This window comes from Daphnia magna, linkage group LG7, assembly GCF_020631705.1.
Source record: "Daphnia magna isolate NIES linkage group LG7, ASM2063170v1.1, whole genome shotgun sequence".
NCBI lineage: Eukaryota > Metazoa > Arthropoda > Branchiopoda > Diplostraca > Daphniidae > Daphnia > Daphnia magna.
The window spans coordinates 1238148-1255510 of record NC_059188.1 but is presented as its reverse complement, the minus strand read 5'-3'; the positions used below and the strand labels follow the sequence as shown (position 1 = coordinate 1255510).

General features: G+C 43.6%; 1 protein-coding gene across 3 annotated transcripts; it reads left to right on the top strand.

The window, feature by feature from the left end:
- Positions 1–455: 455 nt before the first annotated feature.
- On the top strand, positions 456–16926 carry LOC116926142 (myosin heavy chain, non-muscle). 3 transcript variants are annotated; one of them, XM_045176296.1, is made up of 13 exons: positions 457–713; positions 834–1317; positions 3078–3234; positions 7705–7844; positions 8998–9012; positions 9496–9588; positions 9668–9830; positions 9912–13276; positions 13371–13544; positions 13653–14704; positions 14818–14953; positions 15103–15327; positions 15430–16926. In XM_045176296.1, exons 2-13 carry the CDS (start codon positions 961–963, stop codon positions 15514–15516), a joined length of 5964 nt encoding a protein of 1987 aa, XP_045032231.1. In that variant the 5' UTR covers positions 457–713; positions 834–960; the 3' UTR covers positions 15517–16926. The 3 variants fall into 3 exon arrangements, with proteins under 3 accessions (XP_032788837.1, XP_032788836.2, XP_045032231.1); XM_032932946.2 differs by lacking the exon at positions 8998–9012 and having other exon boundaries at positions 456–713; XM_032932945.2 differs by lacking the exon at positions 8998–9012 and having other exon boundaries at positions 456–713; positions 15103–16926.
- The last annotated feature ends 437 nt before the right edge of the window (positions 16927–17363 follow it).

Below are 17363 nucleotides of genomic sequence, written 5' to 3'. Positions count from 1 at the left end.
CGCCGAAAAAACAGGAGAAAAACTGAATCAAGAAAGGAAAGAAAGAAGCAAAAGAGAATGATAATGCGTCGGTCTTGCTGTAACGCAATATGTGAGATGGAAAAAAAGAGGATGTGTAATGCTGTCTGTTGTAACCGGTACAAGTATCGGGTTGAGATTGAGGTGAGAAGTTCCTTTTTGACAACGACATCTCATCGATCTAATTGTTCGCATTCCAGAACATTCATCATTCGGTGTCATTGTCCAACTTTAATTAATTTTTTTTTACTTCTCTCTCTCTCTCTAAAAGGCGACCCCCCCTCAGAAAAAAAAGGAATGGTATGGATAAAAAAACGAGATTTTGTTCTTGGTTGTTGGAGGAGGGGAAGACGTGAGTCTACGTCAAACTGCCCGCGAGGCGAAAGTAGTTGCCAACACTGGCGCTAGAGTAGCGTTTGAAAAGTCTCGGGGGCGCTGGTGCCAGGCCAGAGTGGCTAGCGATTCCGTTTGGAGCAGTTCAAGAGTTTGACAACGGCGCACAGTACACACACCATAGCAGAACTTGAGAGCTTGGGGTGTGGGTATTCTCGTACTTGGGGATACTCTGTACGCGTCAAATAGGAAAAGAAAAATCCGAGTGCCTTATCCCCCCCCCACCAAAGTTGGAGAGTGAACCCCCTCCCCCTAAGAATTTTGCAGTTTGACAGCTCTGTCCGAGTGTAAACGCGACAGAAGTGAGTTACTAACCGAAATTTAAAAAGAATCTTTACATTGACTCACGAATCTGTTGCATTCGAGAGTTGTTGTACTGACTTTTGGTCTCACGCTTTTCACTTTTTTCTCTGTTCGAACAGTACCCGGCATTCCATTGTGGTGAGGAGGCTGCGCGTGTGGGACTGCTGACAGCCTTTCCTTTTGAAATCCCTCTTTCTGTTATTTCTTTATTTCTTACCTCATCCATTCTTTCCATACACACACAAAATGGCGGACGCGGACTCCCGCCTGGATCGCAATGATCCCGACTTTAAGTACCTGGTGGTGGACCGAAATGCTTTCAATGACCCTACAACCCAAGCGGAATGGACCCAGAAAAGGCTGGTCTGGATTCCCCACGACAACTTTGGTTTCGTCTCAGCTTCCATCAAGGGAGAAAGAGGTGACGAGGTTGAAGTAGAGATCATGGAAACTGGCAAACGCTGCCACGTTCCAAAAGATGACCTACAGAAGATGAATCCACCCAAGTTCGACAAGGTGGAAGACATGGCCGAGCTGACATGCCTCAATGAAGCCTCAGTCCTTCACAACATCAAGGAGCGATATTACTCAGGACTCATTTACGTAAGCACACTTACTTACCTCCAACAGTTCTTACGTTGAAATTCTAACTAAGCCATCACGAGCTCTAGTGCCACACCCCATCTCTTGTCATCACCTTTTTTTTACTCCCTCCTGACGCCGAGTTAATAGCTTCCGAGATTCCGTCAGTGGCAACCTGTTTTTCAACTTCCAAAAGTAATGCACAGGCACATCTCTTGTCAAATTCCCTTTTTGTTTTGTTTCCTTTTAACTAAACGTCAAGCTCCCTTCCGACACACCCTGCAACAAGGGACAGGAAAAAGCGAGAAAGAAAAAACTCGCATGTGACTCACGAACGTTAGGATAACGAGGATAGAGATATGCCGAAGGACACTGGGCCAAAAGAGAATAGAAATATTTGGCGCGGGAACAAACAAAAGGAAGAAAAAAAAATCGTTGACAACTGATCACGGATAGTTATGTCTCCCAGTCAGAATCAGACTTCATACCTATCTGTTGAGAAATCGTTTTTAAAGTTGTCACATATATTCACGTTGGGTTGGGTGGTCTTGATCTTTGTTCTTGGTTCAGCCAGTCAGCTTTTTTTTTCCCTCGTTCATTCGACTTTGTGTCTCAATAATTTTTCAACATTTCTTTTTTTCACGACACACATACACTATATAATGATAGGGTAAAGAAAAAAAAAACTGGGACTACAAGTTTTGTTTTTTTTTTTCTTTTCCGTTTTGCACTACACGTCGTAGAGAGAGAGGTCTCACGGGGTCTCCGTTTGGTCCCAGTTTTGAACGCACGAGCGTTTATGGTCGTGTAAAGGGGGGAGAGAGGAGGTGAGGTGGCCCTTACTGGCGGCTCGGGACACGGTATATGTATATAAGGGAAACGGAGAAATATCTCACCAAATAAGGGCTGACGCTAACGCAACCTGACCAAAAAGCCGCAAAGGAGACCCCCTTCTCTCTCTCTCTCTTTTTTGTTTTTCTGTCTGGGACTTTCTCTTCCTTTTTATTCACTTCTTCTTCTTTAGAGAACCGTTCGCCGTGTCCTGACTTCTTTTCTTTCTCTTCAAAAAAAAAAAATCTATTCCAACGCTTCAGAAGAGCTGTGCTTCTTTCACTCACTCTCTCTTTTTGCCCTAGAAGAAAGAAACAAGCAAACAGCAACAACCTCAATCGTCGTGTACAAAAGAAAATGGAGTACTTGAACCTGGGCAATTACATGTACAACGCATCAAAGACCTCCAGTATATTTCTCTTCACACACACACTGTGTGTGTGACTCTTGGGGGTGGATTTGAAGTGGGGAGTTGCTTCTTTTTTGTTTTTGTTTAACGCACACGATAAAAACAAAGCAACAGAGAGATAAAAAAAAAAGAAACAATCGAGTGAACTGGGCGAGAAAGAGAAAGAAGGTTAATAAAGATAGAGGAGGAATGCGTGTGTGTGTGACAAATGAGAGCGTTTCGTGTTGCGGTAATGGCCTCGGGTGCGCTTTAAGAGAGAATCTCACGACCGCGTTTTATAGGGTCGAACGATGAGAGATGCCTTTCATCACGGAAAATCAGTTTATTTTTTGGGGGTCTCATAGAAAACTAATCATTTAAAGGAGAAAAAAAAAGCCAGTAAGTGCTTTTGTTTGTGGAGTGTTATCAGTTTAATGTTATCGATTTTTCTTTAGATAGGTAATGTCTTTTTTTTTTGTTTTCTTACTGGAAGTTGTTTGCATAATGTGTAGCTAACAAACGATCTGTTTTTGTTTTTTTTCTTGGATAATGATGATTGCAGACATACTCTGGCTTGTTTTGCGTGGTAGTTAACCCCTACAAGAGGCTGCCCATCTACACGGAGAAGATCATTGATTTGTACAAGGGCAAGAAGAGACACGAAGTGCCTCCGCACGTCTTTGCCATCACCGATTCGGCTTACAGGTCCATGTTGCAAGGTATGTGTCTTTTTCTTTTTCTTGAGCGTCCTGAATAAGAGAAAAGAACTCTCGGTGTGTGTTGGCAGAGAAAGAAGAAGAAAAAAAAAAAAGCCAAGGCTGTTGGCTTTTGCCTGCTCTTTTTGGGGTAACGTAAAACCCGGCCATATATGGTGACGATGGAGCCCGCTAGTCCGTAGAAATTTCCATTCCGAAGGAGCCAGCCGGTCCTTATATAGACTATACGAGTCAATTGCCATTTTATAGACTTTATTTCTTTTCTTCTCTTTGGCCCTTTTTTTTTTTTGTAAAAAGACGGACGAGCAGCAGTAGAGAGAGTAGGCATTTGATAGATTTGTGCGTTTGGGATTTCTAGCGAGAAACGTTGGCTCTCTCCTTTAAACGTATACATAATAATAATAATTTTGTGTCCTGTAAGAGGTGTACAGGACCCGTTGTAGCCCTTTGTTGGTCATGCTTCTCTTTTTTTCTTTTTTAACGGTTCGTTTCAGACGAGACATTGCGTTAGGTGAATATAGTGGCAGTATTAGTTTGTAGCCATTATGTTTCTAGGTATTTTTTTTTTCATGTATTGATTTCATGAGAAATGAATTAGGGGGGAAATTTGGTGTCTCTTTTTTTAGTGCCAGCAGTTTGTCCGTTTCTGGCGACGAATTCAGAAATCCCTTTTTTGGGTGTCTGTTGTGTAAAGACGAAGAGTTTTGAAAGACAATTCGGGGCTTGGATTTGGATGAATCACACGCACAGTGCCAGGTTTTCTCGTCTCAGTTGGAGGCGCCCCCACTTGTCAGATTTCTTGGCCGCAAAAAAAAAAGGGTGTGGGAGTCGAATTATTTTTGGGTCTTTTCTTGTTTGCGTCTTTGCCAGAAGAACAACATTAAGTCCAAAAGAAGAATGTCTTTGTTGCGGTCAGCAGTTTTGCGTCCGTTTAGGAGAATATCATCAAATGGGAGGAACGACATTGCAACAAATCCTAATTTGGCCACAAGATGTTTGTGTTACTTTTTTTTTTTTGAAAAATGGCTGGTCTCTATAATATTCGAATGGCTACGAAAACAAAAGAAGCGGAGGTGTGTTTCTTTTTTTATTTTGGGTGGAGAAAACAGCCGGTTCTTTTGGTGTTTGTGTGCGTCCATATAATAGAACCGATCGGTTTAACTCGAGTCCCTATTATGCGTTGAAAACGGTCTTAGTCATTGTTAACTATACAAGGGTCAAAACAATTTCTGTAGATAGCCAAAAAAAAAAAACGTTGCCAAGTGTTTTGTAGCGATTGCGTTTTTATATTTAAAAACATTTTAAGATTCGTTTTTTTTTTCCTTCTTCTTCTTTCGATTGTTGGGTTTTCTTCTTCTTTTTTTGGTGCCATGAATCATTGCGTATTCTCCCACATCTCCGCCCCTTATGTCATCTCCCGAGTTCAATCTGTAATTTTATTTTTCTTACATGGAAACGACTTTTCTTTTAAAGAAAAAAAAAGAAAAACTGAAAGGTTTTCTTCTATTTCCACGCAATACGATTTTCTATGACATTAAAGCAGCAGACGCTCCTGCAGTATTTTAGTGCGAGGAGGCCCTCTCGAGCGTGAAATATGACGAGGAGGATGCATGGCTCACACACTTAAACGAAAGAAGAAGAAGAAAAAATGATTTGAGATTTATTTCTAAATTTCTTTCAATTTCTTCTTCTTCTTTTTTATGATTTCTTTTCTTATGCGCAAGTATGTTAAGTATAGCGGGAATCTGGCGCTAGACATCTGGACACCGTCGAGTATGACGTCAATTAGAATCTATAGGAGGAGGCAACGTTTGGCTGTGCGCGGCGACGAAAAGCACTTCTATTTCAATCTTCTTTCTTTCTCCGTCGTCATGGCATTTGTCAGCAACAACTACAAGTGGAATGGGGGGATAAGACGAACAGGAGGAAAGAAAAAAAAAAAAAGGAACTTGAATAGGAAATCGAGGTCGATTCCCGTTTACGAAAAGGCAGAAAAGAAAAAAAAGAGTGTTGGTAAGAGAATAAAAGGATATTTCGTAACGCCGTTATCTGCGAGTAGGGAATTTCCGTTCTATTCGATTGCGGTAAAAAAAAAAAAAAATTCAACACAATCGGGGAGGAGGTGGTGAGGAGGAGGTAGAATCACATGGTGGTTCAGGTGGGTTTCATCACTTTCCCGAAATAACTTTATGTATCAACGTTTCCATGGCAACGACGGGGGCAATGAACAAATCCGGGCCATTATGGTCTCAAACGCGTGTAGGCGTTGCAGTTTTGTTTGTTATTTTAAAAAGAAATTAACGCTAAATAGGGAAAGAGAAATGGGTGACGTCAACTTTGGTGTGTTTAGTAGCCGACGTTTACACACTGTGTGATATGTACGTTGCGGGTGGCCTGTGAGGAAAGGCATTTACAGGTGTGTCACACCCTTCTCTCTCTCTGTCGGATGTCGTTAAATGAAAAGCTGTTCAACATCCGGTTTGAATGCGGTGGCGTGTTGCCAAGCTTTCGTCTGATTTTCATTTCACGAGTCAAGTGGAGGAGAAGAAGAAAGAAAGAAAAAAATAACCATTTAAGGACAATCGCCTGCCACTTAGGAAATTTGAATTCTTGCAGGTAGCTCGTTGATTCATTGCATTTTGCGCGTGTCTGAATTTCAACTTGTGATCTGAAAACTTTCTCTCTCTGCTGAGATCGTGTTGGAATGACGCTGATGATGATCCCTCTAGCCAGCGATTTTCTTAAAAGTTAACAAAACTCGTTCTTATTTTTTTCAAAAATAAAACAAAACAAGAACAAACAAAAAAATGTTTCATTTGAAAATATAAATCTAGAAAGAAAAGAAAAAAAATTTGACAAGGACAAATCCCTGTCTCTTTTTTGTTTGTTTGTTTCCTTCTTCGTGAAATTGTTTTAATCCACCGCGATTGGGGCCGGTTTGTTGATGGCGCACGCGCTCAGCTTTGATTATTCGTTTTTATCTCTTCTTCTTCGATGTGGTTGTTACCTTGTCGAAAGAAAGAAAGAAAAAAAAAATGGGATTTGTTTCGACTACCATCTGGTTAGTTTTCCGGCCGTATAACCCTCCATTTCCATCCGGATGGGCGATCGGATGTCTCTGACCGATAGGGTTCGATGTGACGAAACCGGTGGATCGTGTCAATGGCTGTTTCATTATCATTTAACCCTTTGTTTCGTCAATTTTCCGACCAGCTTGGCCAACATTTTTGTTTATGTTTTTTTTTCCCGAAGACGCCAAAACAGCAGAACCAGACGGATTAATCGCGTAGAACTCGTAACGGCTTACGGAGAAAGCAGCTCTAAGGAGCAAAGAGAGAGATGGTTCGTGAAGGTTTTACAGTCACGACCGGCCGCGACCCCCTTTTTTTTTTTTTTTTTGCGTATTTTATTTTATGTTTTTTTTTTTTGTTGGTTGCCTCTCTCTTTATTCCGAATTATTTACACACTTAATCGACCATCAACATTTTTCGTATGCAATCGGCCCCCTTATAAAGACAGACACCATTGTCCGTGACTCTCTCAATCCGCCTCGGATCATCTCTTTTGTGTGTGTTGGGTGCCCAGCTGGCCTTTATGTTTACGGGGTACAATCATAAATAAAAGGTCGTCGAGGTCATTTGAACTGTCAAAACTATTATAGACGCCTTTTCGTTGTTGGACCTCCCGTCCGCAATGACTTTGCTCAATCGCTTTCGTTAAAAAATGCCCCAAAAGCCAAAAAGAAAAATCTTTTGATGGCAATCTCTTCTTTTTTTCATTTTGAAAATGTGCGTGCAGCATTTCGTGAGCGTTATCTTGATATTCGCCAAACGATACGAACCGCTACTTTCTTGCCAATCGAACGACGTGGACGCAACGTTTGACTGCGCGCATTCATTTATGTATTTTTTTATTTTTATTTTGTTGTTGTTGGAACAGCGAAATCTGTGGCATGGCCTCGCAGTCGATCGTCGTCGCCGTCGTGCGTTTCCTTATAAGGCAAACGGGTCGCGACGTCCTTGGTCGAGGCCAATAGCTTCGTTCCTCTTCTCGTGATCACAAACTGCTCAACTCTCCCGCGCTTAGTTATTTTTTTTTATTTATTTTTAAAGGTAGAAAAAGTTGGAACCCCTAGGCGAAAATGTTGGGAACTCTCTCTCTCTCTCCCTTGTCTTTCTAAAGTACCGGAATGGACAAGAATAAAAAAAAATGAACATAATAAAAGCGAACGCATTTAAAACAGATTGGCATTTTAAATCAATATTGTTGTGATTATAGTCCGGCAAATAAAAGACAGGACAGAAAAAAAAGAAAAAAACTGGTTAGATTTTTTGTTTTTGGAAATGTTTGCATGTTAATGGTGTCAGACGTGCCACGTCACAAAGCCCCCCCTAAAAAAAAACTGATCGGTTATTCATGCATAATTTTTGTTTTGTTTTGTTTTGTTTTTTTGACGTGGCGCTGCACGCACAGATCGTGAGGACCAGTCCATCTTGTGCACGGGTGAATCTGGAGCTGGAAAGACGGAGAACACGAAAAAAGTGATCCAGTATTTGGCATACGTTGCCGCGTCCAAACCCAAAACCACAACCGTCGCTCACAAGGACATCACGGTAATATTGAAACATTTTGAAAAACATGTCTAAGATTTGTGGAATGAAGCCAGAAAATTAGGAGCAGGTCTGGGGTTTGCCAAACGAGCCGATGATTCACTTGTATTTTTGGGAGCGCAGTTTATATAGGAAGACGAGAACAAACAAACAAAAAAAATAATAATAACATGAATAAAATGTCGAAATAATCACTTCCAGATTAAGGAATCAGTCAATGTTTTACGCGTGAATGATGGATGTAATTTTGACAGACAGATTTAGAACAAGAGAGAAAGAGTTTTTTTACGTGAAATCGATTCGTCTAAAACGTAGAAGAACAACCTCTTTTCAAAAAAAAAAAAAAAAAATATTTTGAAATTATTATAATTAAATTCATCTGTACTGCCAGATCGATAAGCTCATGAATAATGCACAGATTATTATCATACGATTCTAGAATGTATAACAATATATATAGCAGTCCTTATAGAGCGGTCATTTTTTGCACTTTCTTTTTGTTTCGTTGTATTGTCGGTTAACTCGACAGCCGCCCCCCAAACAAAAAACGAATTTACATACATATAGGTACATCAGTGAGTTATGCAAAAAAAAAATAAAAATATATACGGCTCTAAAAAGGCGATGTTTGAATGAGCAAAGGTGGGAGGGGAGCTCGTTGTCTGGCGTCTAGAAAAACTCGTACGTTGAAGCGTAAATTCAGTTTGGATATGTTTGTTTATGTTGAGTTTGGGTAGGAGGAAGAGAAAATTATTCAAGTGGTTTTCAGAAGATTGTGTTGCGTTGTGTGTTTGTTTTCCGCATAAAAGTTTGATCTTTCTATTTGCTTTAAGAAAAAAAAAAAAAACTGCCGCAAAACCTTTCGAACTTTTTCAAAAATATTCTTGATGTAATATATACATTATAATATCTGTTCTTTACATCTTGTTGCATGGAGCCGTCGGATTATGTACATTTTTGGGGCGGGACGATCCTCTTTTATTTTTATTTATTTTTTTTTTTTACATGTTTTGGTATCATCTAATCTCGTTATTTTTTTTTTGTGTGTGTTTTTGTTTACTTTTTTTCTGTCTCTTTCACGCCAAATCACACACCTTCACGCCTGATTATTTATTATATATTTTTTTTTTACCCATAAAAAAAAAACTATATCCAGGAAGCGTTTAATATCGTAAGTGGCCTTTCTTGATACTCTTATATCATTTCCTTTACTTTTAATTGTTACTTTTTTTGATTTTCTTTTTAAAAAAAATGAGTTCAAATTTCCGTGAAATTCTTCTTTTTTTTCTTTGACACGCACATTTATTACTTAGCTTCCTTCCTTTTTCTGCCTTCCTCACGCTAAATGCTCTTTTATTTTTATTTTTTTTTCTCTTATTTATTTTACTCTGTGCTCATTCACAAACTGCTCGGAACTTTTTCATGCTTAAAATTCATTAATTTCCATTTTTAAAAAAAAAGGGAAAACAAAACGAATGAAGCTTTATTTTCATAACGTTTATGTTTGACGAGGTGGCAGTTGAATGGGCATATTGTTCTTTCCAAAAAAAAAATAAATAAATAAATTTGTTTTGATTATTTGGCTTTTCTTCGTTCGAAGGCAATTACCCCAAATGGATTGATGGATTTTTGTTTTGTTTTCTCGTGTAAACAGGGCGAACTGGAACAACAACTACTGCAAGCCAATCCGATCCTTGAGGCTTTCGGTAACGCCAAAACTGTCAAGAACGATAATTCATCTCGTTTCGTAAGTTTTGGAACAGACGTTTGCATTTACATTTTTCAATTGATTCGTTTTTATTAAACAATTGCATTTCCTTATTTAGGGCAAATTTATTCGGATTAATTTTGATGCTTCCGGCTATATTGCGGGTGCCAATATCGAGACTTACCTCTTGGAGAAGTCCCGTTCTATCCGCCAAGCCAAAGATGAACGTGCCTTTCACATTTTCTATCAGCTCCTGGCCGGCGCCAATGCCGAACAGCGAAGTATGAACAATCATTTTTAATGCACGAAGCATTTCGTTTGTTTGTTATTTTTTAAACAATTTGAAATTGTTTTCCCCGCAGAGGAATTCATTTTGGAGGACCCGAAAACGTACTGTTTCTTGTCCAGCGGAAACCTTCCGGTGGCAGGTATCGATGACGCGGCCGAGTTCCAGCAGACGTGCAAGTCGATGTCAATTATGGGCCTGAGTCCCGAGGATTTGTCGCCGCTTTTCCGCATCGTTTCAGCCACTCTTCTCTTCGGCAACATGAAATTCAAGCAGGAACGCAATTCCGATCAGGCCACTTTACCTGACAACACTGTGGCTCAGAAAATCGCCCACCTGTTGGGCATGAACGTGACCGAGATGACGAAAGCTTTCCTCAAGCCTCGCATTAAAGTCGGTCGGGACTACGTCACGAAAGCCCAGACAAAAGAGCAAGTGGAGTTCGCTGTCGAAGCCATTTCCAAAGCCTGTTACGAGCGCATGTTCCGCTGGCTGGTGACGCGCATCAACCGCTCGCTGGACCGAACCAAGCGCCAGGGCGCCTCGTTCATCGGCATCCTCGACATGGCCGGTTTCGAGATCTTTGAGCTCAATTCATTCGAGCAGCTCTGCATTAATTACACGAACGAGAAGCTGCAGCAGCTCTTTAACCACACGATGTTCATCCTGGAACAGGAGGAGTACCAACGCGAAGGCATCGAATGGAAGTTTATCGATTTCGGATTGGACTTGCAGCCGACCATCGACTTGATTGAGAAACCCATGGGCATTATGGCTCTGTTGGACGAAGAGTGTTGGTTCCCCAAGGCGACGGACAAGAGCTTCGTCGAGAAGCTGCTCAACTCGCACGTCAGCCACCCGAAATTCATGAAGACGGACTTCCGCGGCGTGGCCGATTTCGCCGTCATCCACTACGCCGGCAAAGTGGATTACTCCGCCGAGAAGTGGCTCATGAAGAACATGGACCCTCTCAACGAGAACATTGTCGAATTGCTTCAACAGTCGCAGTATCCGTTCATCGTTCAAATTTGGAAAGACGCCGAGATCGTCGGCATGGCCCAACAGGCCATGACGGACACGACGTTCGGCTCGAGGACGCGCAAGGGCATGTTCCGCACAGTCTCGCAGTTGTACAAGGAGCAGCTGACCAAGTTGATGGCCACGTTGCGCAACACGAACCCCAATTTCGTTCGTTGCATCATTCCCAATCACGAGAAGAGAGCCGGCAAGATCGAGGCCGTTCTCGTGCTGGACCAGTTGCGCTGCAACGGTGTCCTCGAGGGCATCCGCATTTGCCGCCAGGGGTTCCCCAATCGCATCCCGTTTCAAGAGTTCCGCCAGCGCTACGAGCTCCTCACGCCCAACGTCATTCCTAAGGGCTTTATGGACGGAAAGAAAGCCTGCGAGAAGATGATCCTTTCGCTCGAGCTCGACCCCAACTTGTACCGCATCGGCCAGTCCAAGATTTTCTTCCGCGCCGGAGTGCTGGCCCATTTGGAAGAGGAACGCGATTTCAAGATCACGGATTTGATTGTCAATTTCCAGGCGTACTGCCGCGGTAGTTTGGCTCGCCGCAATTTCCAGAAGCGCGTCCAGCAGCTGAACGCCATCCGCATCATCCAGCGCAATTGCGCCGCCTACCTGAAGCTGCGCAACTGGCAGTGGTGGCGCCTCTACACGAAGGTGAAGCCCCTCCTGCAGGTGACGAAACAGGAAGAGAAGCTGACGCAGAAGGAGGACGAATTGAGGCAGGTTCGAGACAAGCTGGACGGCCAGATCAAGTCGGCCCAAGAGATGGAGCGTCGCTACCAGCAGATTATCGAAGAGAAGAACATTTTGGCCGAGCAGCTGCAGGCCGAGACGGAGCTGTGCGCCGAAGCGGAAGAGATGCGCGCCCGCCTGGCCGCCCGCAAACAGGAGCTGGAGGATATCCTTCACGACATGGAAGCCCGTATCGAAGAGGAGGAGGAACGTTGCCACAAGCTGATGGAGGAGAAGAAAAAGATCCAGCTGACTGTGCAGGATCTCGAGGAACAGCTGGAAGAAGAGGAGGCGGCCCGTCAGAAGTTGCAGGTGGACAAGATCCACGTTGAAGCGCGTCAAAAGAAACTGGAAGAAGATTTGGCCGTGGCCGAGGATTTCCAGCAGAAGTTCATGAAAGAGAAGAAAATGTTTGAGGAGCGCACGGCCGACTTGTCGCAAGCGCTGGCCGAGGAGGAGGAGAAGGCCAAGCATTTGGGCAAACTGAAAGCCAAACACGAGACGACCATCGGCGACCTCGAGGAGCGACTCATCAAGGAGCAACAAGCCCGCCAGGAATTTGAACGATCCAAGAGGAAGCTGGACACTGAGTTGACGGACATTCGCGACCAGCTCAACGAGAAGAAGACGTACATCGAAGAGATTCAAATTCAGCTGTCTCGTCGCGAAGAGGAGCTCACCCACGCCATGATGAAGGTGGACGAAGAGGCCGCCAACCGGGCAGTGGCCCAGAAAGCCCTGCGAGAGCTGGAGGCTCAGCTGGGCGAGTTGACTGAAGATTTGGAGGCGGAAAAAGTGGCCCGCGCCAAAGCGGAGAAGCAAAAACGCGACCTCAACGAAGAGTTGGAGGCTCTCAAGAACGAGCTGCTCGATTCTCTGGACACGACGGCCGCCCAGCAAGAATTGCGCACCAAGCGCGAACAAGAATTGGCCGCTTTGAAGAAGGCCCTCGAAGACGACACGGCCTCCCATGAATTGCAGACGCAGGAGATGCGCCACAAGCACAGCGAGGAGACGGCCAAGATCCACGAGCAATTGGACTCTGTCAAAAAGAGCAAAATGGCCCTGGAGAAAACCAAGGCCACCCTGGAAGCTGAAAACGCCGACATGGCCAATGAAATCAAGACGCTGACGGCCAGCAAAACGGACGGCGAACGCCGCCGCAAGCAGCTCGAGTCGCAGTTCTCTGAATTGCAGGCCCGTCTGGCCGAAGCGGAACGCGGACGCGGCGAAGGGTCGGAGCGGCTCGTTCGTCTCCAGAATGAAATCGAGACCATTACAGTCCAGTTGGTGGACGCCGAATCCAAGCTGGCGGTGGCCGTTAAGTCGCAAACGACGATCGAGCAGCAGCTGATCGAAGTTCAGGCTCTTTTGGAAGAGGAGACGCGCCAGAAATTGGCGCTCAGTTCTCGACTGCGCCAGGCCGATTCCGAGCGCGATTCGCTGCAGAATCAGCTGGAAGATGAGGAGGAAGCCAAACGCCAGTTGGAGAAGCAAATTTCTAGCCTCAACATTCAGCTGATCGAGGTGAAAAAGAAGGCCGAAGAGGAAGGCGAAGCCGCCATCCAACTGGACGAGCTCAAAAAGAAATCCATCAAGGATATCGACGCCCTGCAGCGACACATTGAAGAGTTGCAGGCCAACCTGGACAAAATGGACAAGTCTCGCAAGAAGCTCGGAGTAAATATTTAAACATCTTTTGATTAAATTTTTTGATTTTTTTCGATGATTCATAAAACCAACAGACATGACGTTATCTTTTTCTTTTGTGAAGGCGGAATTGGAAGACACGACCGTCGAACTGGAATCGCAACGCACCAAGGTGCTCGATTTGGAGAAGAAACAGCGCAACTTTGACAAGGTGCTCATGGAAGAGAAAACCATTTCGGAACGTTACGCCATTGAGCGTGACAATGCCGAACGTGAAGCTCGTGAAAAAGAGACCAAGGTAAATGCCGCCATTCGCAGAATTTTTGCCTGTTGTGTATTTCAGTTGACGATAACGTAATCGTTTTGCATTTCTCGGAATGGCCAATCTGAACGTGCGTGTCAACAGGTCCTTTCGCTGAATCGCGAACTCGAAGAAGCTCTGGCCAAGATTGACGAGCTCGAAAGGATCCGCCGCCAGTTGCAAGGTGAGCTGGACGACCTTGCCAACACGCAGGGGACGGCTGACAAGAACGTGCACGAACTGGAACGAGCCAAACGCGCCCTCGAGTCTCAATTGGCCGAACAAAAGACTCAGATCGAAGAGCTCGAAGACGAACTGCAGTTGACTGAAGATGCCAAACTGCGTCTGGAGGTGAACATGCAAGCGCTGAAGGCGCAATTCGAGCGGGATCTTCAAGCGCGCGAAGAGCAGAGCGAGGAGAAGCGACGCACTCTGGTCAAGCAATTGCGCGACCTGGAAGCCGAGCTGGAAGATGAGCGCAAGCAGCGAGCCGTGGCCGTGGCGGCGCGCAAGAAGATGGAGGGCGACATGCGTGACCTGGAGGCCCATCTGGAGATGGCCAACAAGCTCAAGGAAGACGCACTCAAGCAGCTCAAGAAGCTCCAAGTCCAGGTGAAGGAGTTCCAGCGCGACGCCGAAGAGGCTCGTGCCGGGCGCGACGAGTTGGTCGCCCAGCTCAAGGATGGCGAAAAGAAGATCAAGTCGCTCGAAGCTGAGCTGATGCAAATGCACGAGGAGCTCGCGGCGGCCGAACGGGCCCGCCGCACGGCCGAGGGCGATCGCGACGAGCTGCAGGAAGAATTGGCCACCATCAACAGCCGCGGAACGCTGATGGCCGACGAGAAGCGCCGCCTGGAGGCCCGCATCCAGTCTCTGGAGGAAGAGCTGGAAGAGGAGCAATCCAACGGCGAAGTGCTGCTGGATCGCAACCGCAAAGCTCAGCTGAGCTTTGAACAGTTGACGACCGAGCTGACGTCGGAGCGTTCCGTCTCGCACAAGATCGAGAATCAGCGAGCCTTGCTCGAGAAGCAGAACAAGGAGCTCAAGGCCAAGTTGACCGAATTGGAGACATCGACGAGGACCCGCACCAAGGCCACCATTACGGCCCTCGAGGCCAAAGTGGCTAACCTGGAAGAGCAACTGGAGACTGAAGCCAAGTTGGTCTTGTTTCAAATCGTTTTTTTTTGTTTTTTTCTTTCGGCTTCTCGGAAAATTTCATTAATCATTTACGATTTTTCTCTTTTTGTCTGTGTGTGTGTCTGTGTTTTAGGGAAAGAATGCTGCAATCCAAGAACAACCGCAAGTTGGAGAAACGCTTGAAAGAGTTGCTGCTCCAGTTGGAGGACGAACGCCGACACGCTGATCAGTACAAGGAGCAAGTCGAAAAATCCACCAGTCGCGTCAAGGTAAATGGGAACGCTAATAATCGATACGTGGAAATGGGCACTGGCGCGAATGTCGAGTGGATTGTTGCGCTGGCCGATGATGGACCACTTTTATCGCTGCCATTTTTCTTCTTTATCGTTAATGACATACTTTGACGTTCGTTACGCAGGCCCTTAAACGTCAGCTGGACGAAGCCGAGGAAGAGGTGAGCCGCGAGAAGGCGCAACGTCGCAAAGCGCAACGCGATTTCGAGGACGCCCTCGAATCGCAGGAGAGCATCTCTCGCGAGTTGACGACGCTCAAGAGCAAGATGCGTCGCGGTCCGTCTGTCGCCTCCTCTTCCAGCGTCCTGGTCACCACCATTCGCACCACCAAACGTGGCTCTGTTTCTCAGGTAAGAACATCGTTTTTGTTTTTTTGTTTTTTTTTTGTTTATTCTTCCCGGCAAATTCAAATGATTGATGACATTTTCGATTGCGGTGGCCTCTTTTTACAGGAAGGGATCACCACTAACGAGTCGTATATGATTGGCGATGCGGAATCCACGTTGGAAACTGACGGAGAAGATGGCACCAAGCAATAAAAAGAAAAAAAAAAAAACATTTTTTTTATTTTATGATTTTTTTTTTTTTATGTTCTGCCTATTCTTCCTCTTCCGCCTGCTTCCGTCATATTCGAGCGGGAAGTTCTTAAAAAGAGAAAAAGAAAAAAATCCGGAATCCGGCCATCCCTTTATGATATAATCCCCCCCGCTTATATACGATTCCTCCCCCCTCCCCACTCCATCTTGAATTATATTCCAAAAACAAAACAAAAACGATAAAGTAAAAAAAAAATAATAATAATAATAATAATGAAAAAAAAAAAAAGATTGAACTAATTCTAAAATGTTAACGGGTGGTTTATTTTTCTTGTGCATCCTCCATTTAGACGAAACAATTAATTTTTTTTTTTGGGGGAGGGTTGAATTATTATTTTTATTTTTTTCTAAATCTTCCTTGGAATTAACACACGAACAGAGAATTATGTATAACGAAGCAGAGGTCGATCATAGAGTAACGAAACAACGCACGGTGTGGCCTTACATTAAACATTTTTTTTTTTTTCCCAAATTTTTTTTTTTTGCTGGTCTTTCCGAAAGCGAAAACAAAAAAAAATGGGGGAAAAAAAAGAAAGAAGTAATAAAAACACTTATTTGTTGTTTCTTTTCTCGCTAATGATTTTACGACAGCGAAAAACAAAAACATACAATTTAAAATAAAAAACGATAATAAAATATTGAGAGTGCGAAAATGTCGAAAAAACAAATCCAGTTGACTTATTAGATAATAAGATCAGAGTGTGTTTCCAGCTGCCAAAATGTATTTTCAAATTTTTTTTTTTTTTACCGCCCCTTCATCTTCGTGTCTTTCCCCCATTTGCATACGAGATGCGATGATTGTTTATTCCATTTTTTTTTTTATAATTCTTTTTGTTTGTTTACACTTTTGTGCTAATTAATGAAAAGCCTCCATTTTACTTTAATTTTTTTTTTCTATTATTATTTTTAATTCTTGGCCTCAATAACGAACAAGCTGACGCGGCAATGAATGATAATTACGATAGGGGGGAATTTCGATGAAAATTGATCTCCCCCCCCCCGGTCCACCATTTACGCGTGGATTTTTAATTGTCCTTAAATTTATTTTTATCTTTTATGCGCTCTCAAATCTGGCTTGGTCCTCTTCTTTATTTTATTTTTTTTTTAAACGCCCGCAATCGGATTTTTGATTTCTTCGGTTATTTTGCTTTATTTAGTTTTGTTTATTCAGATAGTTAATAAGCAAGAGAGATATTTAGCACAAAAAAGTGAAAAAAAAAAAAATGAAGTTTTAATTTTCGTGATCAATTTCATTCCTTTCTCTCTGCCCCCTTTTTTTGCTCCTCTCGTCTCTGTCTCCAGAAAATAAAATAAAAAAAAACAAACAAAGAAAATGAGAAAAACAAAGAGAAATCAAAGAGTGATCGATAGATACCACCATCATCATTTTAAAACAAAAATTCATTATTTTCTTTGTGTTTCGGGGAATCTTGTTCATGTCGTTGCGCAAAAATTGTATTCCGCGTATTCAATTTGTTTCTTTTTCTTCCAACACGTCTCCGATGGCATACGCGCACGTATCCGTGTTTATAGAACGCACACAGAAAATGGGACACGTGAAATTGTTCGTCGGCTCTTGTCATCTGTGCGCTGCAACACGTGTGCTATTTAATTGCCGTCTACCAGGAAAAGGGAAAAAAGATTCCACGTCATTCATCTTCCACCATTTTTTTTTTTTGATAGCGTTCATTTTTCAAATAGTTCTTCTTGTGAAAGATCGTCTTCTTCTTTGAAGGCAACCAACTTGGTAAATGGCCTGACAAGTCAAAGGAAATGACAAATCGCTCGTC